General features: G+C 41.2%; 2 protein-coding genes and 1 long non-coding RNA gene across 5 annotated transcripts; 2 read left to right on the forward strand and 1 right to left on the reverse strand.

Moving 5' to 3' along the window:
• Positions 1 to 754: 754 nt before the first annotated feature.
• On the forward strand, positions 755 to 9755 carry LOC139622541 (gap junction alpha-5 protein-like). The gene is made up of 7 exons (XM_071479904.1): positions 755 to 1510; positions 4536 to 4686; positions 5115 to 5279; positions 5994 to 6278; positions 6472 to 6537; positions 6620 to 6768; positions 7438 to 9755. Exons 2-7 carry the CDS (start codon positions 4618 to 4620, stop codon positions 7928 to 7930), a joined length of 1227 nt encoding a protein of 408 aa, XP_071336005.1. The 5' UTR covers positions 755 to 1510; positions 4536 to 4617; the 3' UTR covers positions 7931 to 9755.
• Positions 9756 to 9996: 241 nt separating this feature from the next.
• Positions 9997 to 12205, reverse strand: LOC139622545 (uncharacterized). The gene is made up of 4 exons (XR_011691307.1): positions 12071 to 12205; positions 11876 to 11928; positions 11441 to 11526; positions 9997 to 10755 (listed from the first exon to the last, which is right to left on the reverse strand). It is a non-coding gene; the product is annotated as an uncharacterized lncRNA (long non-coding RNA).
• Positions 12064 to 24412, forward strand: znf365 (zinc finger protein 365). 3 transcript variants are annotated; one of them, XM_071479902.1, is made up of 7 exons: positions 12066 to 12203; positions 13403 to 13519; positions 14093 to 14778; positions 14998 to 15307; positions 15845 to 16016; positions 16144 to 16193; positions 17112 to 24412. In XM_071479902.1, the coding sequence occupies exons 3-7, from the start codon at positions 14103 to 14105 to the stop codon at positions 17335 to 17337; spliced, it is 1434 nt and encodes a 477-aa protein (XP_071336003.1). In that variant the 5' UTR covers positions 12066 to 12203; positions 13403 to 13519; positions 14093 to 14102; the 3' UTR covers positions 17338 to 24412. The 3 variants fall into 3 exon arrangements, with proteins under 3 accessions (XP_071336002.1, XP_071336004.1, XP_071336003.1); XM_071479901.1 differs by lacking the exon at positions 13403 to 13519 and having other exon boundaries at positions 12064 to 12203; XM_071479903.1 differs by lacking the exon at positions 13403 to 13519 and having other exon boundaries at positions 12064 to 12203; positions 16147 to 16193.
• Positions 24413 to 25814: the final 1402 nt, after the last annotated feature.

The raw sequence follows: 25814 nt of genomic DNA on the forward strand, positions 1-25814 counted from the left end.
AACAACGTTCAGTAACAAAATAAAGATTTTCTTATAATTGGCAGAAACTAAAGAGCCTCTGTTTATGTCGTGCTGTTCACCATCATGTTTTTAAGCATCACATGTTGTGACCACTGTCACAGATAAATCAGGGGGGGGGCTCCTGCTTCCTCATAACAGCACACATTTATAATGGCCTGAAGGAAATCAGTGTGCACTTGACACTATCACAAGGTCTCCAGAAAAAAAGACACAGCCTCTAAAAAACTGAACAAAAGAAGGCTCGAGTATATTCTGTCAAAAAGACATCCTGCAGCCACAAACTGCTGAGGAAAATTACTCTAACACTGTTTCATTACTTTTACAAAAGAAATGTCACTTAATTGATCTTAAATTTCAAATGAACTGAATTGAATTGATCCTGATTAAAGTTTGAATAATTTGAATTGAGCTCACTGGCTTCCCACTCACCTCCCACCCTCCCACCCATTTATGATGAGGAAGCTTTTGAATTGAACTTATCTCTGATAAACAGTCTAGCAAACAAGAATGAAAGCTGTAATTTACTCATGAAAAGTTACTGTTGCTCTTTAATTCTGCAGTTTTTACATTAAACACTGGTTAGAAAAAAAACAACAAATTTATAATTTTGTCCTAAGACTCGTGGAAATTTGTTCAAAATTGAAGCAGAATTCGGATGGAGATGAGCAGCTATTCTCTGGCACACAGTGGGTTCAAGCCGCTCAGTGTTCATTGCATGATGTAAACAGCTGTTTGTGGGTTTATATTTTTAAGTTTGTTCTCAGTCACAGGAGTTAAGTGGCTGAATAGAGAGCGAGAGAGACAAAGAGAGACGTGTAGACAAGAATGGAGCGACATGAAGGAATGCAGGACTGGGACCTGCAGCCATTGTGTCCTAATACAATATCTGACTTCCTTCAGATGCCAGACACCACAAACACACACACATGCACATACATAGGAGTTGAATAGCAGGCAGCAAGGCACCAGGCCCATTTCCTCTGGAGATGTAGATGATGGGGACAAAGAGGGAGAGAGGGAGAGAGGGAGAGAGGGGGAGAGAGAGAGAGAGAGAGAGAGAGAGAGCGAGAGAGAGAGAAGGAGGCTCATACAAACCACAGCCTCTCAGACATTTCTCTTCAGGCTGTCTCTCTATCAGTTCAACTGAATGAAGCCACCCTTCTCATCTGTCTGTGTCTCTCTGGCTGTCTGACTCCGTCTCGAGCTCATTTACACATTCAGCATCATAAGTTGCAGCAGCATCTCACAAACCGGCAGCTTGGGGAACACAGCACAGCCTAAACAACTGGAAGACATCTGGGCCTTTGAAACCAGCTCACTCACTAACATCTGCTGCTGCTGACCATCAGTGGAGGGGGAAGAACTTCCTTGCTCAGCAGCACTTCAGCAACAGCTGCTGAAGAACACGAGAGCGGCCACTTTATCAGCTTTGTCAAGATTTTCTCAGGCCCCAACATCTGAACTTCCCTGCTTCTGTATCCTCACAAAGGTAAAGTGTGTGCATGCGTCCATCAGGGGGAGTCTACTCACATCTTCAGACTTTGATGCTTTCATTTGAAGCTAAAGTCACTGAATATTTATTTGCATGTCCATTGATTTTTTCCCTGGGCAGTTTTAGACCTCTGTGGGACTCTCAACTCTGTTCGTGAAATTTCTCCAGTGCATCTTTCAGTGCTAAACGATAAAGTGTTAGGTGAACAAATTTAAGTTTTTACCCCCCGAAATTCTTGCAGAATAGAAAACCACTCCAGGTTTAAAAGTCCAAGTGCGCCTCCAATATCTGAAAACCAGATTCTTTTCCTTCGGGACAGTGATGGACAAGTAGACTGATGGATTTTCACAAGATCTAAAATGTTTACTAAAGGCTCAGCTCTGGCAAATGATGTTTAAAGGTCACATGTTGAGGTTTTTTCCTAAACAGCATCATGCCTTTCAGTTTCCACAGCCTCCCCATCTCTCTATCAAATGGTCAAAAAAAAAGAAGCTTAGTTTTTGAAAAAAAACAAAACAAAATTAATTGGAAATTTTGCCTACAAACTGTTTTAGTCTTGTTTTATTTCTTGGTTTTATTTCTAAATGAACCCCCCTGCTTTTTAATCCACATCTCACATTTCTGTCATGTTGACCGATTAATCCTCTGAATTGTAAAATATTAATAGTAAGTTATAAATAAAGTTTATTATTGGGTTAAAAACATCCTCATGCCCGAGCGATGTCAACGGTTCATCATCAATTATTTTAAATGAACAGAGGAAAGAGAGAAGAGGTCGCGTGTGTGTGTGTGTGTACATGCATACGCGTGCATGTGTGTGCCCATTCACCAGCACTCAGTATTGTTCTCCATCCTGTCTTGATAAGAGACACACACACACACACACACAGTCTCACATGCACGCACACACGCACGCAGAGGTCAAGTGAAAGTCTATACAAGGAAGTAATATTGTTATTAATGATGCTGGGAGCACTTGTGAAAGACATAAATACACATACACATATACTCTCACACAAACACACACAAATACACACAAAACACACACGGTTTGTTCAAAGTCTTTGTGTTCCACAAAAACAGGATGGGAGGGGCATCTAAGGGGCATTTAAATGAAAATGGACGAAAGAAAAAAAGTGGCATCTGATATTAAACTTTTAATCTCTCTGAAAACGTGGTTTAATGGATTTTTTCATTTTATCTTTGTGTATTATCTTCAGGCTTTCACCACATCACAACAAAAGAGTGTCTTTGTCTGTCTGATGTGGATTTTTAGGTTTAGTTCCAACTTGTTTTTCTTAATTTAGTAGCCCTTGACATCATATGTACAGGTTCATACATTTGACTTATTATCAAGGAACCAGATCTCTTCTAATGATTCAACCAGGAGAGTTTCCAGCTGATCAAAGCCATAGAAGTTCTCCAGTTGGGAGTCACCTAACACTGTTTATGGTAAAAACTGATGGGACTTCTGCTTCAGGAACCACTGGCTCCTAAAATATCCCCTCCACTGCAGTCTAAACGAAGCCCTCACATTATAAACACTCACTGTTATTGGAAAAAAGACAGAGGCCAACATTGCATTTTGCATGTTGAAGTTTCCCTAAAGAAACAAACTGCTGAAAGTACTTGCTGCAAGTGCAACTTGGAGCAGTTAGTAAAAGAAACTTAAAGCTCAGAGAAGTGCGATAACTCTCTAATAAAGGCTGCAGGTTTATCTACACGTCATGTTGAAGAACAAGAAACAAGTTGATAAAAGTAAATTCAATTCTGTGGAGCAGATTTTTATAAACGTAACAAATCTATAAAAAGGTTGATAAAATTTCCCCTTACAAAGTTGTAAATACCAAATCAGTGTGTCATTCAATTCCAGGACTTTACTGAGCACAAACATGTTCCCAAAAGAGATGAACTATTTTAATCTTAATAATTCTTGACTTTACTTTTTTAACTGTGATCTAAGAGGACAAAAATTGTCACTATGTTTTTTTTCTGACCAAAGATTCACATAGTTGAGAGTAAACACACTAACCCAGCTGCAGACCTCTGTGTGTGTGTGTGTGTGTGTGTCTGTGTGTGTGTGTGTGTGTGTGTGTGTGTGTGTGTGTGTGTGTGTGTGTGTGTGTGGTAGGTGGTGGCAGTGTTTACAGTAAATGTCTAGTTTTTCCTTCCCCAGAGACAGACAGAGGGGGAGTGTGGGAACTGAGACTGATGCTAAACAAAGACATGGGCACAGACAGTTTTATTAATGGGGTCAAGGCCGGGGTGGAGAGAGGGTTACTGATAATAGACAAAATACACACACACACACACACACACACACACACTTACTGACCAGTATCACACAGGGAGCTGTCAGGTTACAGTAACAACCAGCACAAACCGTGTTCATCATTTCTCATGTTTCCATCCACTACTGTTATCCAGATCTGAGGAGTTGGGTGCAGAAAAAGATGCAGAAAACAAAATGAAAACAGAACCAGTCGGAGCTCAAACTCATGAAAACGATAAGGAAAACTTGATGGAAACATGGCATTTAAATGTTTTTCATGTAATAATTTAAGGAACGTTACAGTCTGTTCATCGGCTCCAGCAGTTAAGACTGTTTTCTATGAGCATTTCTACTCACGTTCGTCAAAGCAGCACTTGAGAGTGAGCACACGTCAGTAAAACCTTATTAACACTGGCTGTCTGGTGCTGAAAATAATGCTGAATACACATTAAATTAAAGTTGCGTAAGTTGCAAATGATGAACTGATTCCTATGAGCATCTTCAGTTGTGATGCTTTTGGGAAACAACTCATAAATTTATTTCTAAGACAGATTTTAAGATCATCTTAGCCTTAAGACGCTTTGGGGAAACAAGGCCCTGATGGTTTTGTCTTTGCCATGAGTGAAAAGTTAAGATATTGCAATTTTTTTCTCTAATTTTCCTGCATTTCCACAGAGTTTTTTTTTAAATATACAAACTAGAAATGCACATAAAAACCAGCCTGAAACCTGTGTGCTCTCTGTTCCTCAGGTGAACCTTGTCGCTGCAGAGTGACTGCTGAGAGATCGTCAGCTGGGCGAGCTGAAAAATCTGTGCTGAGCTGTAATTGGACATGGCAGACTGGAGCCTGCTGGGAAACTTCCTGGAGGAAGTACAGGAGCACTCTACCTCTGTTGGCAAGGTAACACACACACACACACACACACACACACACACGTTGGAAGAAGCAGACATACACACACGGTCACTATAAATAAAACATTCATATATTTCCAAATCATCTTGTTTATTTTGGGGAAACCAGCTCCTGCTTTCTGAGTCTGCTTATAATAAACACATTAAAGTTTATATTAGTGCTGAGCATTTTTGTTAAAAAATCTTAAAAATAAACTCTGTAAGTCTTAATAAAATCATCTCGGTAAACATGAGAATATAAAACAAAGAAGAGGTAGAGACATGATGTCCTCTCTTAAAGACAGGCAGTTACTGTGCTGTCACCTACAGATTTTTCAGAGTCTTATTCAAAACATCCTGCATCAAGCTGATAATTAATCCTGCATTCTTTGATCCGAGGGTTTGATATAGGTTCCCGTGGTTTCTGCTCCACAGGTGTGGCTGACCATCCTGTTTATCTTTCGGATCCTGGTACTCGGGACGGCAGCTGAGTCATCCTGGGGAGACGAGCAGGAAGATTTTAACTGCGACACTGAACAGCCCGGCTGTGAGAACGTCTGTTATGACCGGGCATTCCCTATAGCACATATACGATACTGGGTAAAACACTATCTGATGTGACGTGATGTGATGAAGACAGTAATGAAACCTGATGATAGCTACCTGCAGGGATACTGTGACTGAGACACTGGATTAAAATGATCCGACTTTATCAAAATGAAAAGAGTACACCATTCTTTATTCACCAAACTTTTTTTTAAATATCCGGCCTTCAACGGGGTGGAAAGTGTGGTGCAACATGTTTAATTTTGATTTTGATTTAAAACACCACAAGTTTTAAGATTAATTTGCTGTCTTCCTTGCAGCCATTGATTTCCATTCGTTTCAGGTCAGGGTGAGCTTGCAGAGACTTGAAATTGTAGTCCTCAGTATTAAACACACTTACATTACATACTAATTCAGGACTGTTCAAACTCCAAAACCCAAAATCTGAGAGCAGAAACCTTCTTAATCCACTAAGAACCCAACCAAGTTCAGGTTTCATTTCATTCAAAGAACAATTGTCGTAACAATTCCTGCAAACACCTTCACTGTGATGAGTTAGCATCATGAAGCGAATCTCTTAAAGCACTGGTCTCTATTGCACTGGTTTTAGCTAAACCTCATTGGTGCCTGGAAAAATTAATAATGTGAACTATATGAGGACTGTGGTTAATATCCTACATCATGCAAAATAGTTGGGTTATTCCTTTTAGTGTCACTGACCTTTAATCAAGCAGCTTTTAATCATAAATCTGGCTGGTCTCCTCCCAGGTGCTCCAGATCGTGTTTGTGTCCACCCCCAGCCTGATCTACATGGGCCACGCCATGCACACTGTTCGCATGGAGGAGAAAAGGAGGAACAGAGAGGAAGAGCAGGGTGAGGGAGGTGGGAGAGAGGAGGATCCAGGAGGAGGTGAAGGGGGAGGAGAGAAACGGGGGGGCCAGGGAGAGAAGGACGGAGACAAAAGCGAGGGTCCGTCAGCAGGTCGAGTTCGTCTGAGGGGAGCGCTGCTGCAGACATACGTCCTGAGCATTCTGATACGAAGCATCATGGAGGTAAATGCTACTTCTACTATCATCTCTGAGGAGCTGTTCACCTCTTTTAGGTTATTGTTTTGGTTTTACACTATTCCCATATGAGTCTCACAGTTCAGTTCCTTGGACAGCCACTTGAGGCTGGCTCCAAAAGTGAGTCAATCCCCATAGACTCTAATGTTAAAATGTCCAATCTGTATTGAACTCCATACAGGTGGTGTTCCTGTGTCTCCAGTACTTCCTGTATGGAATCTTCCTCCATCCTCTGTATGTCTGCAAGGTAAAAACACAAACTTAAATTAGTCTGAGTTATTTCGATAAAACACATTCAAGCCTAGAGTCATTCTCTCTCTCTCTCTCAGGCCTGGCCATGTCCACATCCCGTCAACTGTTACGTCTCCAGACCAACGGAGAAGAATGTCTTCATAGTGTTCATGTTGGCTGTGTCGGCCGTCTCTCTGGTCCTCAGTGTGCTTGAGCTGCATCACCTGGCCTGGAGACACTGCTGCAGGTAGGACCTCTGGGTATTCTTGGACACATTTGTGGGACAAGCTTGAGTTTAAAAGACCGTAATGGACTGAATAGCAGTTACTTATTTGTATGAGTTTTGCATCTCTTGTGTCATTGTGGTCATTTTGAGTCTCGTCGTGCTCGTCTCATTTTACGTATAAAATTTTATTTGCTCATCATGAGGAGCGCTATTAAAACTGTGTGGCTCTGGCAGAGCTTTGTAAAGTCTTGGCTTGGAGACTTTAAATTTATAACAGAAAGCCTGTGTTACAAGGCAAGAGCACAGAGGTGGACAGACATGGACATTTACTATACTGTTGGATGCATTATGGGGAATGTAGGATGCTGCTTAAACCATTGACCATTCTTTAAGGGTCCCCTACCTGTACACAAGTACAAAACTAAATTGTTGGCATATCCCTTTAATAAGATAGAGAGAGGGCATTTTAATCAAGAGGAAATTCTGACCTGTTACTTGCTTCCTCACCAGTTTGACGTCGGGCATAAGTTTATTTTGAGGTGTTGTGTGTGTGAGTTATTGGTCAAAGGTGAAACGGTATTCATGTGGATTGAAAAACAGGGATTTGTGTGACTCTGGGTAGAAAGTCTCTTGATGATCTTTTAAAATTGGATGCACACAAAGATCTAAAGTACCTTTCCCACACTGCAGGCGGTTCCTCTTCCAAAAGAAGGCCGTCGCTTCTGCTAAAACCTCTCTGGCACGGCAGCTCTCTCACTCTCCTCCACCGCCACCATCCCCGCTTCCAGACTTCGCCCAGTGTATGATCAGCTCATCACACTTCCTGCCCCTGCCCTTCCCAGCCCACCGCCTGGCTAACCAACAAAACTCAGAGAACATGGTCACTGAAAAGAACAAAATAGCCGCCGCAGTAGAGGAGGAAAACATCCTGCAGATGAGCTGCTACTCGCACGGGTGGCAGAGGGCCAGTAAAAATCAGATCCAAGATGGTGGATATCTGAGGACCGACCCTAACTGCTACAGCCCTGGGAGCAGGGACATTAGCTGCCCTCAGCCTGAAAATTATGGACCAGACGGGCTGCTGCTCTGCCAGAATGGAGGGCTCTGTCAGAAGGACAAACGGAGATTCAGCAAAACCAGCGGAACAAGCAGCCGAACGAGAGCAGACGATCTCTCTGTTTAGACAGAAAACAGACAGATTCAACTTCTCACACGCCAGATATATTTCACCCTGTCACACCTGCGCACATTCACATACATATACTGTACAAACAATACACCCTATCCCTACCCTAACCCTAACCCTGCCAGTAAAGCTTGGGACAAACCTTAAAACTGACTCGAACCTACAAAGACTTAACAAACCACACATTAAGATTGTTACCACCAACTTGCACCAGGTTTGTAGTCTTTGACGGTCAGGATGGAGCAGGAACTTAATGACTGAGTGACTGCACTGTAACACACTGAACCACTGGACTTCTAGCGGTTGATGAGCCTGCAGATCTTGCAAGAACGCCAACTGTCGCGTGTTCTTGTACCAAAGCATGGACGGCACAAAGCAGCTCGCACTGTTTATTATGCTGTGACGTTTGCACTGAAAAGGTTCAGCAACTACAAAAATCCCCCGTCTAGCTGCAGCTGCAAGATGAAATTCTTCAAAGCCGTGAGATTCGAGACGAAGATTGTTCTCTAATCCCAATGGTGCAGCAGTTGCCAGATATTTCACTTAAGCTGATGGCAAGCCTCCACAAAGTTCACACTTACACAATATGTCATTTACACAGCTGCAGAAGCCCATTTTTGCAGAAAATCTGATGTTTATTTATATTTTACTCAGGGCTGGTGTTAGTCTACAACTTGTACCTTCTGTCAATGTAAAGCAAGCTCTTCTAACATTTAAAAGACAGACAGGATTTATATTTAAGATATCTGCAATGCATTTATGACTTTCATTCAAGACACAGTGTCTTTAATTACATTTTGACCAATAAGAATTAACCATTGAGTTGTATGGATAGTCTAATTAGAGATATCTACAATTAGAAATTTGTGGTCAAAAGTCAAATTCAAGGTTTCTTAAATGCAGATTTGACTCATCATAATTTCAATTAAAGAAGATATAGATATCTTAATGTTCTTTTTGGATATTTCAAACTAAATATCGCTGGTCAAAATGCGATTCAATGTCTGAAACTGGAGTTAAGACTTTTAAAAACTACAGTGGAGATATCATTATTACTAATCACAATACAGCCTGTATTAAATGTTAAAAGGGTTTTTATTGCTGTTCCATATTTCACAAGCTGGTGGTGTTAAGCAAACTGTTATTTAGAGGCTACTCTGTTAGATCTGATTCATTTACAGCCCTTGGATCCACTCAGGAAATTAATGACTGAGCCTTACATCTGTGGAAGTCACGACACTGAGGGTGTTGGGAACTTTTTGACCCCTCAAGCAAGCAAAGATTTACCTGAGGACTGAGCCTAACGCACTGATTTACTGGCTGAAATTGGGCTGTCATCGGACAGCATTAACCTTGTGAACATTTCCCAGTGAAATAACAGGAACCAAGTGATTGTTGTTAAGCTGTGATTGTTATTAGTGTGAGTTTTCATCATTTTCACTACGGAGGTGCCTTTGGATCAGTGGACATGGATATGAAGAATATCAAGCAAATGCTGATTGCATCGTCACTCCAGCACTTTTTTTTTTTTTTTTAACCATTTCTTAACTCTTTAGTTGTTCAAATTTCTTTAGTGTGTGTTAAATTGTCATGTTTGGATCACTAATAGTGAGTTTCTACTGCACTGTATTATGGTCATTTCTTATTATGGCAATGAACACATCTGGACTTAAGCACAATGGACTCTTATATGTATGTTATGTGTTTTGTTTTCATTAGACCAGTGTAATGGTTAAACAACAGCACAACAAATTACACTTTTCCAAATATGATGAGGTGATTATTGCTATAAATGTCAAATTAAATTGTTGGATATTTCCTATATTGTATTTTTATATTTATTATTCCGCTTGATTTAATGTAAATGGTGTATATGGTTATAAAGCTTTGCAGATAAAACCATGCAAAACCTTTTAAAGTCTATTCTGTCTCTGAAATTTGATAACATAACATTTTTTTCTATGTCTGCATTTGTTTACATTTAGGAAAAATTAAATGTGCCGAATTTGCTATTAGCAGTTCCTGTTTACAGTGCACTACTGGAGGTACAGACAACTATCACTGGATCACTGTGACAATGAAGAAAACTTAAAAATCTGATGATTCACAGGCACGTTCTGGAGGTATAATGGATTTTCTTTCCTATGATTTCTAAGCAGCTTTACAGATATTTAATTCACTGTGGACATCTGAGATAATAACATGTACATCACGTCAAATCTAGTGTAGATTTGACTGAGATATGACTGAATTGAATTGAAGAAATCTAACTTAAAATAGCTTAAAGAAGTACCTATACTTGAGTAAATGTACAGCCTGTTACTTCAGTTATTGCTCCTACAGTGATTGGACACTAATTTGAGGCAACAGCTAAGTGGTTTATGAAGTTTGTGCATACATATAATTTGTGCAAACACATTATTAAAACATTTGGCCGACCTGTAATATTCCTGCAGTTTAGACATGCCCAGCCACTGTTACTGAGAACCACCATTGTGGCCACTAAACACTGCATTGCATCACCTCATAATTTCTAACCGACTGTTTCTGTCAGGAAAGAACAGACAGACTTCAAGACAGTTGAGCTGAGAAATGCTGAATAGTTTACCAAAGGGGCACTCTGGGATAAAAAAGAAAAATCTTGCCTGGTTCCCATGGCAAATGGCCAGTTTGGAAGAGGGGCTGATGGGAGAATTCCCTGTGAGGTCATCTGAATATATCAGGAATGTTTGGGAACTGCAACACTGCAGATATTGTTTTCTTTCCCTCTTTTCCATCCTCAGCCATGTTTACACCACCTTCCTGTTGTACGCCTCAACCAGCTGCAGAATACATCAAAAATTAATCAACTCACTCCATTTTCAAATGTCAAAAAGACATTGAAATAGCAGATTGATATTTCACTGAAATGTCAAAATGTAACATGGAATATGGTGAATCTGAAATTTTAAATTGGCCGTAGAAATGGAAAATGAAAACACAACTTAAGCTTTGAAAAGCTTAAAGATTCCCTCCAGTGGCCAAATATATAACTGCAGCACACAACAAAACACCGTTAGGCATGATGTGTTTGATAATAACACATCATGCAGAACTCAAGCTGCTGTCTTTGACGTGAGGAGCAACTTTATTCATTTTATTCATAGAATTATTGATGAAAAAAGGATTGAAGGGGACTGGATAAAGTTTTCAAGAACAGCCCATACTGTCATTTAAGTTCCCACGTTAGTGTTTAAAACTCTATTCTTTCCGTCTCAGTGTTACCTCACCACTGATACATTTGTTCAGATTTTAATCACTTTTTTTTAGAAATATAAATCTCCTCTACACAAGCAAAATTCCTTCTCATACACAAATTAGAATTACTCGTGCAGATTTATTTTACAGGTTTACAAATGTTGATTTACAACTACATTTGGAATTATTTGTGAATATCACTTTACAAGTTCACCATCCTTTTGACTCTAACTTGAGCCCACATATGTATGAGGGGTGGTCATGACTTACTATTTCATGCTGGTTGTGCTCCATCATTTTAAAAAGAGGGGTCACGCACCGCTCCAACTGCAGATACTGGTGACAGAAATCCTGGACTGATATATAATGTTAAGTTTAAGTGAAAAGATGATTTTCAAATGTTCTGACGACTTAAAGTGAAATTATTCTGTCCACGAAAAGAACATAAAAGATTGATCATCCATTTAAAACTTAAGTCTGTTAAGAACTGTTAAACTAACATTCACACCACATTGCTTGGTGGTGGTTTATACTGGTGCCAATGAAAATGAGAGCCAGCTTCACCATATGGCCAATTCTAGCTGGCACTGTTTAGTAGCAAATACGACCCCATTGCAATAGTTAATTTAACAGTAGTTTCAAGCTGTTTAATCCAGCCCCAGAATCCAACATGTCCCCCACCAAACTGTGTAAAGTGATTCTTACAAATATCACTGGACGGTCTGTTTGTCTTCACTGTTCAACAGCCAGCCAGCTACCTGCAGGAAATGGACCAGAGAAATTATTTTAAAAAACATTGTTTTGAAAATCCAGACCGGAAAGAGATGTAACCAGTTTTATTTTGAAAGGGTTGACCGGATGTGTCGCTGTTATTGATGTGGCTAACTCGGGCTAGCTTACCGTTGGGTCCTCTGATGAATGAATGACATCATGCGGGCTCCTGTCCGTGTCCATCTGCGACATGACGCCTTCAGACACTGACACATGTCCACATCGAGACGCGTATTCACCGCCTGCCGTGGAACCACTCTCGGTAAGAGCTGCACGGTGCATCCACTTCATGCTCGGTAATGATTCAGCGGTTGTTTCTCCGAAGCTAACCGTCGTTAGCCTGTGCTGCCCGTGGGGAGCGGAGCTAACGGAGGAGTTGGCTAATGATGCTAAAGACTGTGGGAGGAATTGACCTGTTACGCGGATATTTAGACAAAAATGAAATGAAAAAGAAAAATGTCCTGTTAGTTTTGTTTGTGTCTGGGGAGCAGAGCCGCGGTTCACCTGCTCAGGTCACCTGCCGTCTTCCAGTCTGTCTCCCTGGCTTTAATCCAGGCTGAAAATCACTCACTGTGGTGTCATGCTGCAACAAATAGGAATTACACAACTCATTTACACATGGAAATATATGGGTGGGACTATGAAGAATGATTGCAATGAGCAATATAAAATCATGATTTAATCATACAAGTTATTGTCTCTGTTGATGGTAAATTATTTGACTTGAAAGATCAGACCCAGGTACAGATTTAGAAACTTTTCTGTAGGGCTCTGGTAGAGCAGTAAACTGTATTTACTAATAGTTAAATTGGTTATTCGGTGTAATAAATTAATGCTAAATGAGCAAGTTAAAGCAATCCTTTTTATGAAGTTTGTAATTTCAAATATCCCACAGGCATGGACAGATTAGGAGACACAGACGTGTAAGAGGCCTCACCCCTCCCACATAACTTAGTCAGGCTACTGTTTATCATGTGTATAATAATTACATCTTCATTACATCGTCCCGTCTTCTGTCTAGTGCAGCACAGAGCGTGCATCTGCATATATAAGTTAATATCATTTTTGCCTTCAGTTATTAACAATAAAATATTCCTTCTGCAGCTTTTGTGCATAAATCAACTCAAAGAAATAAACAAAATACTACTGTGCTTGGTTCTGTTTACTGTGTAGTTCAACAGCTTTTTCCATTATGCATCAATTTTCGTATTATTTTTCCACTTTCATAAATTAATCATTTAGATTGTAAAATGTCAGAATATGTGAAAAATGTTGTTAGAAATATGAGAAAATTTAACTTTAGAGAGAACTTTAAAGATTTTTGGTTGATGGTGACGTAAAGGTCCCATATTTTACACTTTTCTTGTGTTTTATTTGAAGTGTTGATTTCCATAAGAAGATATATTTGTGGTTTTAAGAACCAAAAACCATCTCAATGTAGTTTTCCATCTGCTCTCTCAGGCTTCTCTCTGGAGCTGTAATAACAACAGCTCAGTCAGCCAATCAGAAGAGAGGATCTGAGCCTCTCTGAGGCTGATTGGTTTCTGAGTGATCCAATAAAAATATAGCAGATTTCAGGTAAACACTTAGAGAAACCAAATCCTGCAAGGTTGGATGGTGGGTCCCGGTGGGCGGGGCTTGGAGCATGGCTGAGGGTGGTGACTGCTTTGTTGTGACATCACAAAGTTCCAGAAGTCCTGACGGCTGGTTTTAAGGCTCAGTGTCTGAATACAGGCTGTGTGCATTTCTCTGTGGACTGAGGCTTTGATACTTTCACAGTATTAATATAGAACCTAGACCTGCTTTATAATCTAAACAGACATGGAAATCTCACTTTATACAATATGGGACCTTTAAATGATTGATCGATTATCTAGACAGTTGCCAAGTATCTCTTTTAATCTACAAACTGATTAATCTGCCATGTTTCAACTCTAGATGTGTTTAATATTTTTCTTTCACGATTAATCAGTTAATCATTTAGTCTAAAAATTGCAGAAAAATGTCATTTTCCAGAGTTCAAGACGACATCTTTATGTGCCCAAGATATTCAGTTTATAGAACAAAACAGAAATAAGCAGCAAATGAGATGATCTAATTAATTAACAGTTTTAACACTAATTACTTAAGGCTTCTTTCACTGTATTCCAGGTGTAGAGTGATGCAGCAGAAGTTGTGCTCCAGAGGTTCTGGCTCTTTCCTCTTAGAGAGGAATGGCCAGGCCTGTGGTGCCGTCACTGACTCTGTCACCTCCTGCGACCTCCCCTTCCGCTGCCCCCGCTGTGGAGAGCAGGAGCGTTTCCACAGCCTGGCCTCACTGCGTGCCCACCTGGAGTACCGCCACTCGTACCGCTCGCCGGATGTGGTCACCGGTGGCTTCAGCATCACCGGCAAACTCCCAGACCCTCTGACGGCGGCGATCCCCTGGCAGGACATGAGCCTCCCGACCCGCAGGGGGCAGCAGAGCGCAACGCGGCCTCCTCACGCACGCTCCCTCAGCGACAGCAGGGACAGCGGATACCTCCATTCCTATAGTTCTGTGAGGAGGCGCACGCAGAGCGTTGGGGTGGGGACGCAGGCCGAGGAAGAGGAGGAGGAGGAAGAGGAAGAGGAAGGGTGCACTGAAGATGAAGATGTAGGAGAAGAGGATGAGGAGGAAGACAATGGTGAAGAGAGAGATGGAGGTAGAACTGAGGAGGATGTCAAAATGTCCATTAAGAAGTCAGAAGCAGGCCACCATCACCTCAACCACTATCACTTCCCGTTCCCGCCTCTGGCTTCTCTTGGCCCCCCGCCAGACCCGGACCCAGACCTGGATCTGGACCTGGACCTGGTCGGTGCGTTCAGATTTACATACTTGCTCATGCTTATTCATAGATGTAGGTTTTCAGGAAGTTCCAGACATATACAAGACTGTTTCAGAGTCACTGTAGCGAAGTGAGGAAACCTCAGATGTTCAGGATGGTTCACTGATCAATAATCTTGATTACAATATCAAACAGCACAGTCATGGTTACATCTGCAGTGACTCTCATTTCCCTTGCTGTAACCACCAGAGCAGAACTCCTACTCTGGCCTGGAGACAGCAGCGGCCTCAGCTGCCGTGCGCCGGCGACTGGCCAGCATCCTGCGGGCGGCCGACAGCACCATGCAGCGCCGGCTGGCCAAGGTGAGCACGGAGCTGGCCCAGACCGACACGGAGCTCCTGTGTGAGCGCGCTCACTCGCAGCACCTGGCCCAGGAGAGGCAGGAGGTCGCAGAGCGGGAGAGGTCGCTGAGCCGGCAGGTGGACGTGGCTGTCATGGTGATCGCCGCGCTGAGGGAGCAGCTCAACGCCTCGGAGAATGAACTGGAACGACGAGAGAGGTAAACGGGCGTCACACGCTATGGTTTGTGCCGTTGGATCCACAGCAGCTGGTAAATTGACTTTTCCCTTTTAACCTTTAATCTGTGCTTGCACTCGCAGGGGCCCACTGGAATGATGGGTCCTTTGGCGTGCACCCAGGACGCCCTGACAGTAGATCTGGTCATGCATGGACCACCTTTGTATTCAAATGTCAAAATTCAGTCTTCAAACATCTTAACATGACCTGGACTTCTGACAGACCCAGGAAAAGTTGCTCACAGCTGTGCTCATAATGAAACTCCGTTAGCAACGACAAGGCCGACTTAATGCCGACTTAATGCCGACTTAATGCCGACTTAATGCCAGGGTAGATTTAGTTATTGGTCCTTTCCCTTGTTGAGGTGTTGAGGGGTATTATTGTTATTGTTATTATTGGCAGATTATCAGTATTGAGTGGGTTAGTGGTTCTTTTTTTGCAGTGACCTTGTTTTTCTTCTCTGACATGAAGTGCTCAAGGTGTTCAGGTGTTGTACTTGAAAATCATCTTTGTTTTCCAGAGAGGTGATCACCATACAGAAGTTTCTGGAAGCCGCGGCTCGACAAGAGACCTCCGGCAAAGTTCGGATCCAGCGCTTCATCGAGAACCTGCTGAGGCGCATCGCTCTGGCCGAGAGACTGGTAGAGTATTACCAGGTGAACAGCAGTCCGCCTCAGTGCAGCCACTACAAGGTACAGCAACACACACACACACACACACACACACACACTGTGTTAATCAGAGTTTAACGACTGTTTTCTGCTCTGATTTTGAGTGCTGGAGTGAAAACTTGAACTCTGACCTTTTCTGTCTCCTCAGCAGCACCAGCAGCCAACTAATAATGGACCTCACAGAATTACTAAAAGCAGGTGAGTCACACCAGGATTCATGACAACTGATATTCAGACTAGAATCATTTCAGTAGAATCACCACAGTCAGTGGAGTCTTTCAGGAGGCAAATTATGACGGGCAAAAAACCTGAGCAAAGAGTCCAGCTTCTCAGAGCATTTGCACCCACATGGCATTCACCCTAACCATCGGATCGCTCTGAGGATGGACTTTTAATAAATGGTTTGTTATGACCTCATGTATCCTTCAAAGGTGGCATTTAAAAGTTGGTAGTTTTTCAGTTTGAATCCATGTCATAAAAAACAGTGTCTATTTAGGATTTAAAATCTATTTGAGTTCTCTAGGGAGTTTCTTTCAGATTCATGTGTCACCATTAGTTTCTTCACATGAGACTTTTCTCCTCAGGATGTTTGTTGGCAATCACTTCGGTTTTAGAGGTGACCGGCTGACAGACGTCACCTCATGAACTAATCAGATTCAGCTGTAAAAGGCTTATTGCTCAACAGGAGTCGGCCTCTAGCAGGTGTAACAAGTAAACTGCTGCTGCTGGTCTGAGTCAAAGCCAGAAGGTAACAGGTGTGTGTGTGTGTGTGTGTGTGTGTGTGTGTGTGTGTGTGCGTGCGTGTGTGTGTGTGTGCGTGCGTGCGTGCGTGCGTGCGTGCGTGCGTGTGCGCGTGCGTGTGCGCGCGTGTGTGTGTGTGTGTGTGTAGTCTGATTATTCACCTGTGCATCATGATCGCCGAGCGATTTTGGCTGGAGTTCTGTATATTACATGGTATTGGTGCACCTTCTTCTTCTGCAGTGATTTTATGGCACAGACTGGAGAATTAGTGCCTCCAACTAAAATAAACACAAAAATAACAAAATAAGAAGACGTGCATTAAGCTCCTTTGATTAAAAAGCTGTTGCTGTGTTCATGTTTTTGTGTCGTTACCAGGTCAGCTGGAGGTCAGCTGTCCTCGTCTGGTCTCCATGACAGTAGGACCCACTCTTCCTCGCAGTTCAGCAGCCGTCCTTCGTTCTCCAAACCAGGCGGGGAGCGAGACCGGGAGCGGGAGCACCGGGAGCGGCTGGCCCAGTCGTCCAGGCTGTTCTGCCGACCCGAACACAGAGACGACATCTGGAACCACCAGCGCCGCCGGTCCGCCGGGTATGAGGCCTAGAACTGTAGGGACACACCAGGGAGAGGGGACGTCAGCGGGTAAAACCTCATTACACAGTGACTTTATTCCAGTGTGATAACCTGTGGAAAAGTAAGGCAAGGTCACAGTCACATCAAGCTTCTATGGAGTAGTTAATATTAACCAATTCCTCTTAAGTATAATAACCCATTTAAAACAATTCACTCTGCTAAATGAATAGAGTCCTTTATGACAAACTCACAGAGCTGGAATCAGATTTATTTTGACCACATTTCCTGCAAATTAATATTCTTGAAGCAGGTAAAGATCAAAAAGTCAAGTTTATAACGTCTGTCTTTAACATGGAAACATTTGCAAATCTGCAAATTTAGTCAAAATGTCAGTGACACGTTGTACAAGATCTTAAAAACTGAACTTTTAAATATCACAACTCATTTGAAATTAAAAAGAGACCACTCCCAAAAAAATATTCACATAAGAATTCTGTTAAATCATTTTTACAAATGTTACATTAAACGTTTGTACAGTTCCCTGGCAGTTTATGTTCAGTTATTTATATAAATCAAACCAGAGCTGCAACGATAGGATTAATCGACTGACAGAAAATTAATCTGCAACCATTTTGATCATCAGCTTAGCCAAATGTGAAGGTTTGATGCTTTTCTTTGTCACTTATGATTTTAATCTGAATATCTTTAGGTTTTGCTCTGTCGGTTCATTAAAACACGACAGGAGATCTGTGGGGAAATACAGTGAGGGTTTTGTCATTTTACAAAGAAAACAATTAATTAAGCCCCAAATGAATAATGAAGAAAACTATAGACGGTTAAGCTCAATAAAAATATAAATTATAATAAGTGACTGCTGACTAGTGTGGGGCCAACTGATCCCTGATGAGAGAATAAACACAAAAACAGAACAAAACTATCTTAACACATCACAGTATCTAATAAAGCGGAACAGGGTTTAGGAACATTATGCAATAATAAATATTACTGCGTGATCATTTTTTTATTGCCAATTCTGTGTTATTGTGTATTTTGTACTTTTCCACTGATTATTTCGCTGAAATAAACCACCGCTGCACTGGCTGCTTCTCAGCAGGATGTTGATAAAGTTTTACTATTCAAACACAGAAATGAACGACAGCTTCGTCTTTTGTCTGATTTGACGGCACAAATCTTAATATTTAGTGCAGTATAATAAATAAACTCAGTCTTCAGTGATACTTCTGTTCTGGATTCTTTCCTTTGTGTTTTAGAGAAACTTCAGGTAAAATGTGTTTTTTTTTTTTTTTTTTTTTTTTTATTCATTCACTGATTTAAGATTTAATGACAGTTGAGTTCTGATCGTGGAAACCAGTTGTTTTCTTCCTGATCAGATGGACTGAGTGTAAATAGTTCCCAGTGATGCTGAAGACATGTCCTCTCCTCTGGTCCAACCTTCACCTCTCGGCCTGGTTCCCCAAAAAATCCCGATCAGTCCAGTTGTCTTCTCTCTGTCTGTGCTTTTAAGGCCAAATGGCAGCGATTACTGATTGATCAACTTGATAGTTGACAAAGTTCATTATTTGACCTTCAGCTTGGCATCCAGAACTATGTGCAGCAGGTCGGTCAAGCTTTGGGTTTCTGCCCATGTTGAAGTTGTGTGCGTGGAGCTGTAGTAAGAGAGATGCTTGCTATGCATTTAAAGAGTTTGAATGGTGGTGGTGTTTTTTTTTTGTTTGTTTTTTTTAATACCTTCTCTTACACCAAAAACACAGGTTTCAAAAGTGTAAGGAATAGATTGAACTGTGTGTTTGTCAACTCTAAAGCCGGGCAGACGCTGCATGGTGAACTGGGCCAAAATTCTACCAGATCAGTTGTTGTTTGAAGACACGACACAAGATTTATCACCTGAACAATTATCCATCAGGCCCCTGGACGTTCTGCTAGGTCAGGAAGTTTGCTCGGCTGTGCAGTTTGGTCAGTTCCACAGTCAGAATTTCTCACCTGACTGCTGACCAAAGATCTGTCATGAACTGTAATAAGCTTGATTTTATTTACTGCAGTAATAGTTTACATGTTCTGGGTAAAACTGCAGAACGGACAAATCATATTGTCTTCATCTTCCAGACGTCTGCAGCTCCATATTTTTCTTTCTTTCCTCTTACCTTTTGTTTATTATCGAATTGCACAAAAGTAACGTGGCCTTTCTGTCTTTCTGTCAACACTGAGGACGCAGCCGTCTTGTCTGAATGAAGTTTACTGGGATTGTCACTGGACTAAACCGACCCTGGCCGATCAGTTTATGTGTCCAGTGTGAGCATGAATGTTGCAGGTTGTGTTCTTGCAGAAAGGCCATTTAAAATGGAAAAATGCTGCGTGAGTTAATGCAACATGCAAGATTAATAAAAACATCCAGTATCTGCCTGGCTTAATGTGAGCTGCAAACATTAGCATGTCTGGCTAACTACCTTTTAACCTACATTAGTATCCCAGCATTACTTCCAAGGCCAAGGGGCATTTCATGCTATATTAGTGTTTGAAAACATAAACATGTATGTAAGCTAAGCATCTGGACACAGGGTTGTTAACCAGCTCATGAAGCTAATATTAGCATTATTAGCTTGCGAGCTACAGAAGATAAAAATCTGCCGGCTAGAAATTAGGAGTCTGCTTTCGTCTACCTCTGACTGAAATCTCAGATCCATTGTTTGACAGACAAAGTGAACAGTCTGCACCAGTTGTGTGCTGTTTCCATCAAACCTGCACCATCTGCACAACCAGCATCAGAACTCCCTCCAGAATCAGAGTAATAACGGTCGAACTGGGGGTTTAGATTGTTGAAAGATTACTGGTTCATCCACTGGAGGGATTGTGCCAAAAATATAATCTACATTTTATCAGCAGCACTGAAATATTGTTTAAATTGGAGCTTCCTCCTAAAAACGGCCTTTTCTTAGAGGGTCAGACAGATAATTCAGGAGCCACTGGAGCTTACCAGTGGCTGAAATGGATTCAAATGTGGTGTCGGGGGGGGGGCCTGTGGACGTCTTCTGTCACCATCAGAAATGAATTATCTGGTTGATGAGGCAGTTTAAAAAAAACTATTATTTATTTAGTTTTGAGTGTGTGTTTGTCTTTTTCAGAAAATGTTTAAAGTTATAAAGTTTTATTGTCACATCTTTGGTGGATTTTAGAAACTTGGCCCTCATTGTTAGCTGTATACATATATAATGATAATAAATAATCTAAACTATAGAGAAACATGTATTTGTAACGGAGATGTTGTTATGCCCTGGCAGAGCTGATTTGGTTTGTAAAGCACAGACAGGACTTTGATGACACCAGACCTGGGTCAGATCAGTTTTGCATATAATTCTTGGCTTCTCTTTTTTTCTGGCTTCAGGTGCCAGATGGGTGGGGTTCACTACTTTAGGACCAATCCTGACACTGCCTGGTATCTGTATATAGAGAGAAATGTTAGCTATGTTGACTTATGTATGTTGAAAATACTTTATTGTGGTTTTTGTTTTTCCGATGGGAGCGGTCCTACTGTCCCCCACCGGTCTGCTGCCAAACCAGAGGAGTAGTGGAGGGTGAACCCAGACATACACAAGTTTACCCACCTCTTGTTTTGTACAATATTCCACCTTTCTTTAAGGGAGCAATACAACATTTTCGGGAGCGTTTGTTTTCCATTTTAGCCAGAGTTCGATGAGAAGATAAATCAGTTTGAGATTGAGGATGTGTTAGCCTAGCTTAGCACAAACACAGGATGCAGGGGAAATCTGCAAGCTTAGGTAAAAAGATACACCTTCAAACTGCTGCAAAGCTCTCTGATAGAGCCACCATGTAACTGCAGGGTCAGTTTTGTTGCAAACACACGCACACATTTCCACATATTAAAGGATAAATCTGGTGATGTTCTGTATTTTTATTCTCAACAAATCCCCAGATGAATGTATCCTACTAACAAGTTACCGTGTGTGTCTGCTAAATCCTTTGGAAAACTGCAGGAATATAATGTTTTTACCCTCCACTACACTGCCAGAAGAAACGAGCCACATACGTGCAGGAGCAGCTTGGCCCAGCTCTGGAGGACACCACACATGTATAACGAATGTACTCTGAGTTAACATATAGCTCATACTGAAGAGGTGCCGCGTTTTAACACCTGACTTTTGTCGGGTCTTAAACTGGCGCTCATTCACACAGAAACGGGTGGAGATTCTCCGATCACAAACACGAATGAAGTCGTATCAGTGCTCTCATCCAAAGTGACTTACAGTGCTGTGAACGCTTACAGTACATTTGCAGTATACTAAACAAACTCATGACGGCTTGTTTAATAGAATCATTCCTCTCTCTGTATCGTTCAGTACGATCTGTTTACACATCATTTTTGCACTCATCAAGTCATAAGAATGTACATGTAAAGAAGGTATTTGGTGTAAAATGTATCCTTGCTGTCATTGGTTTAGATTTTCTTGACAATGTTAATAGATATTTTGTATACAAAGCTATTATGTGTCGTCAAGTGGAAGTAGTAGTCCGACAGTACAAACACAAATCATGTCTTCTTTTCTTTTTTTTTTTTTTCTACAGGGTGTCTGCAGGTCCTGGAAAAGTCTTAAAATTCCTTAAATTATGTTGACTAAATTCAAGGCTCTCAAGTATTTGTCTTGAATACAGTTACATAATATAGAAATCGGTTTCAAAAAGCATACATCTTGGTGTATTATTCCTCTGCTGAGAGGTTGTGCCATGTAGACCCTCTTCTGATGCTTCCAGTGGCGATCCTAGACTCTGGGGGTGCCTAAGGCAAAGAAGCCCATCAAAGAGTCCCCCCCCACCCATATGCAAACTATTGATAGATGCTACAATTTACAGCATGTACCCTAAATGTCTCACATGCAGACATTTGCGTAGACACTAGCTGCAGCACTCATCATCAGGGGCCCCACTTAGGGGGGTTATGGGGCAGAGCACTGTATTGTGTCTTTATGGGAGGTTTAAGAAGGATTATACTTGTCATTGCAAAATGTGCCAACATGAGGGGCCATCGGGGCCCTTTTTTCCCCTTGAGGGCCTCGACATTTGGTTTGCCTCTGCTGATGGTGCACCTCTGGATGCTTCACCATGATGTTTTTTAATTTATGTTCAAGTTGTTTCAACTTACTTGATCTTATTTAAATCTCTAATTGATCTTATTTACATTTCTAATTGGCACTAATCATAGAGAGTGTTAAATGTAAGTGAATGGAGTTTGCAGGCACCCTATCCAAGACTGACCAGCCGTGGTGTCAGCCATGATTTGTTCCAGATTTATTGGAAGTTGCCAATATTTTTAAACCAGATGGTGTGTTGTGTTTTTTTTTAATCAGTTGAACAAACCAAGTCAGATTGAAATATTAGATTTTCAGTAATATCTGATACTACATGTTTAATGGGATATATATTGAATATGAAGCTAAAAAAAAAAGCATTAGGCATCAGTTTTTAATGGCTTCATGGGCCAAGAGTAAACTCTGCTTCTCACCACATGGAAACCTGATCCATATCAATTTGGACAAATTTCCCACTGAGTTTCCCAGAGAGCTGTGTGATGAGACGAATGAATGCACTTTGTGAATTTAGACACTAAAACCGAGTGTTACTGCTGCTGTCGACTAAAAACTCCCTTTCTCTTTGCTCCTCAACAACCGAAAGAACCGAGAGCTGGTGCACAAATATTTATCACCTGTGTGAAGGCAGGTTTTGGTTTTTCAGGTTGAATGAGCTAAATGGGTCACAAAGCTTGGTCAATGATACAAATCGAGTTTCAGGTCCTGTGTTTTTTAGTTACTTTGCTGTCTGCAGTCTTTTGTCCTGCACGTGCACATGGAAAAAGATTAGAACCAAGCTGCGCTGCCAAGATGGCGACAGCAGAGCAGCCCACTCTGAGGCTACGTCCATCTTTATTTAGAGTCTATCATTAGAACATGGAGAAAACTGCCGTGGTTTCCCCCAGGATTCTCTCTCCCACCTCGTTTACGGAAACCAGGCGTCTCATTTGCATAACTGAAGGAAGCCGACTGTAACCTGGTCGCTTCAGTGCATGAATTTGCTTGTTTTTAGTGGTTCTGTCGGGTCTCTGTCGCTTCACCTCTCTAAACAGCAAACATGTTAAAATGACCTGATCGCAGTCTTGGTGTTTGCTCTGGTAAAAGTCGCTTAAAGGCAAATTGTTGGGGTTTTTATAAACAGCAGCGTAACTCTGGGAAGGTGTGTGTGAGGAGGAGTGTGTGCAGTGCTTCAGGTTTGCATCTGGTGAAACTGCTTCCTGTCATGAGTTCCTGGTGCTCAGATACTGGATGGTGGTAGAAGATGCATGATGCAGACCTACTACTACTACTACTACTACATATGTAGCTGTTGTGTTACTGTGAAAGCATGCTTCATATGTAGCCAAAAAAGCAAAGTACTTATGAAATACTGTTATCTTGTACTACTATGTGTACCTTTGTAGCAGAGCGAGGTCTATTTTAATGGTATCTGAAGGAGAGTTGCACTAAACCAACTGAGAGCACTTAGCTTGGAGCTGTTGGATTTCATATGGAGGGAGTGTTGTGTACCGGACAATCAGCAGGGTTCATGCACAGGTTTGGAAAAGTCTGTAAAATCAATTTTATTACTTCTGTGTTTTGAAACGTTTTGGGGGAAATGTGCAAGAGCTCTGAAACAGAGAGAGAGAGAGAGAGAGAGAGAGAGAGAGAAGAAGGTTGAGGAGTGGGTGAAAACATCACCAAACACGTATCCTAACCGGAGTTAATGTTAGTTTGATTATTATGACACTACTATCTTTCTTGCCGTGACCGGGTAGAGATGAAGTTAGTTTTATGTTGTGTGAAACTGTTTCCGCGGCCAGGTTTAATACCCCTGAGTTCGTCATGTTCGTCTGTAGGGATTTCGTTTGCAGAAGTAATCTCTAGTTTTGTGCCTTCACTCCAAAACTCTGTAGTCTGTATAACACTGTGCAAAATGCAATACTGTGAAGACCTGGAATACTTTTTATGTTGAAACTTGTTGGTCTGTGATAACCATTGAAGATTAAAGAACAAACATGACACGGAGATGAGCACCATGTTTTGTTGTTATTCAGAGCTTGTGGATTTCATCACTGGTCTCCAGATGAAACTGTAACATGACACTGCTGGGACTGTTTTATCCACAGGAGCACCACCTTGGCAGATTCAGACCCACCACATTTATCCTCAAACTTTAGTCATTAGTTAGTTTGCAGATTTATTTTACCAACTCCAAATATAATTGGACTGCACAGCAAGACGGTTCCCCTGGCTTCCTCCCACAGTCCATGGACGTGCAGGTTAACTGGCGACTCTAAATTGCCCGTAGGTGTGAATGGTTGTTTGTTGCTAGATGTCGGCAACCTGTCCGGGGTGTACCCCTCTATCACCCTACATCACCTGAGATTGGCTCCAGCATCCCTGTGGATGAATGAAAAGCTAATGGCTAATGAATGAATGGATGAATGAAAATTATAATCAACAAATAAAGTTTGATGAATCATCAAATTAAATTATCAGCAGCACATAAGGCAGCCCAAAACAACCCCAGCTTTACCAGCTGGGACACGAAAGTGATGCTTTATTCATTGTAATCCAATAATAAACTACATATTATTCTGAAATGGGCCATTCTACATTATGAATGATTTTGCTTTTGCTATGCTTAAGTATATTTTGATGCTCATATTTTACTTGTACTTTTACTTAACAGCTTTTCTTATTTATGTAACTCAGGTTTAACATTGTTATTAGTTAGGCTGGGGGAGGAGATGGGCTATAATATTTTAAGTTTCAGGTGTTTTTCATACTGTTATTTTATTATTGTATTATATGTTTCAGCTATAAGAACAGTAAACAGCAGTTCAAATGATCACTGAGTGTTTGCCACATGCTAAGGTTCACTGCACAGTAAGCAAAGCAGTGAATGGGAGTCAACACGGCAGCAGGGCAGAAAAAACAAACAAAAAATGTTTTCATTGTTATAAAAAATATCACATATGGCAGGAAATATCGTGATATTTAATGTTATCAGATCTCGGCCCGAGCCCATTATTTGTTGATTCTGTAAAGTGCTTGAATTGGTTTTGTAGTAGACTGTGCTGAGCGCAGTGTTGAACTTGACCTTTCAGGTGTTCGCACTTCACCTCCACATAAGAGAGTTTAGATCCCACCTGTCTGACATTAACCTGTTGTTGTTACTGACAGAAATGACGGACAGAATTACATCAAAAAAGGCCCAAGGTAAAAGTAAACAGGGATAAAAAATTTGAAAAAATATATACATACAGCTGATTAAGCCACCATTGACTTGTGTGTGTTTTTTTAATGAACACAGTAAATTTTACATAATTGAATATTAATAAACTTATGTGTTAAAATTGAGTGTAATTCTATATTTTTATTTTTCTATTTACAGCTTAAATCTGTGATGATTTTAACTGTGATT

This window comes from Trachinotus anak, unplaced genomic scaffold (assembly GCF_046630095.1).
Source record: "Trachinotus anak isolate AG129_WGS33_773 ecotype Australia unplaced genomic scaffold, CSIRO_AGI_Tana_v1 ptg000007l, whole genome shotgun sequence".
Classification (NCBI taxonomy): domain Eukaryota; kingdom Metazoa; phylum Chordata; class Actinopteri; order Carangiformes; family Carangidae; genus Trachinotus; species Trachinotus anak.

What these genes read in the sequence shown, in the direction of transcription:
- znf365 (XM_071479901.1), top strand. Translation starts at nt 14,103, where the DNA reads ATGCAGCAGAAGTTGTGCTCCAGAGGTTCTGGCTCTTTCCTCTTAGAG. An exon ending in CTCAGTGCAGCCACTACAAG is followed by an intron (nt 16,017 to 16,143) that starts GTACAGCAACAC and finishes CTGTCTCCTCAG; the next exon opens with CAGCACCAGCAGCCAACTAA. An exon ending in CACAGAATTACTAAAAGCAG is followed by an intron (nt 16,194 to 17,111) that starts GTGAGTCACACC and finishes TGTCGTTACCAG; the next exon opens with GTCAGCTGGAGGTCAGCTGT.
- LOC139622541 (XM_071479904.1), top strand. Translation starts at nt 4,618, where the DNA reads ATGGCAGACTGGAGCCTGCTGGGAAACTTCCTGGAGGAAGTACAGGAG. An exon ending in ACTCTACCTCTGTTGGCAAG is followed by an intron (nt 4,687 to 5,114) that starts GTAACACACACA and finishes TCTGCTCCACAG; the next exon opens with GTGTGGCTGACCATCCTGTT. An exon ending in TAGCACATATACGATACTGG is followed by an intron (nt 5,280 to 5,993) that starts GTAAAACACTAT and finishes GTCTCCTCCCAG; the next exon opens with GTGCTCCAGATCGTGTTTGT.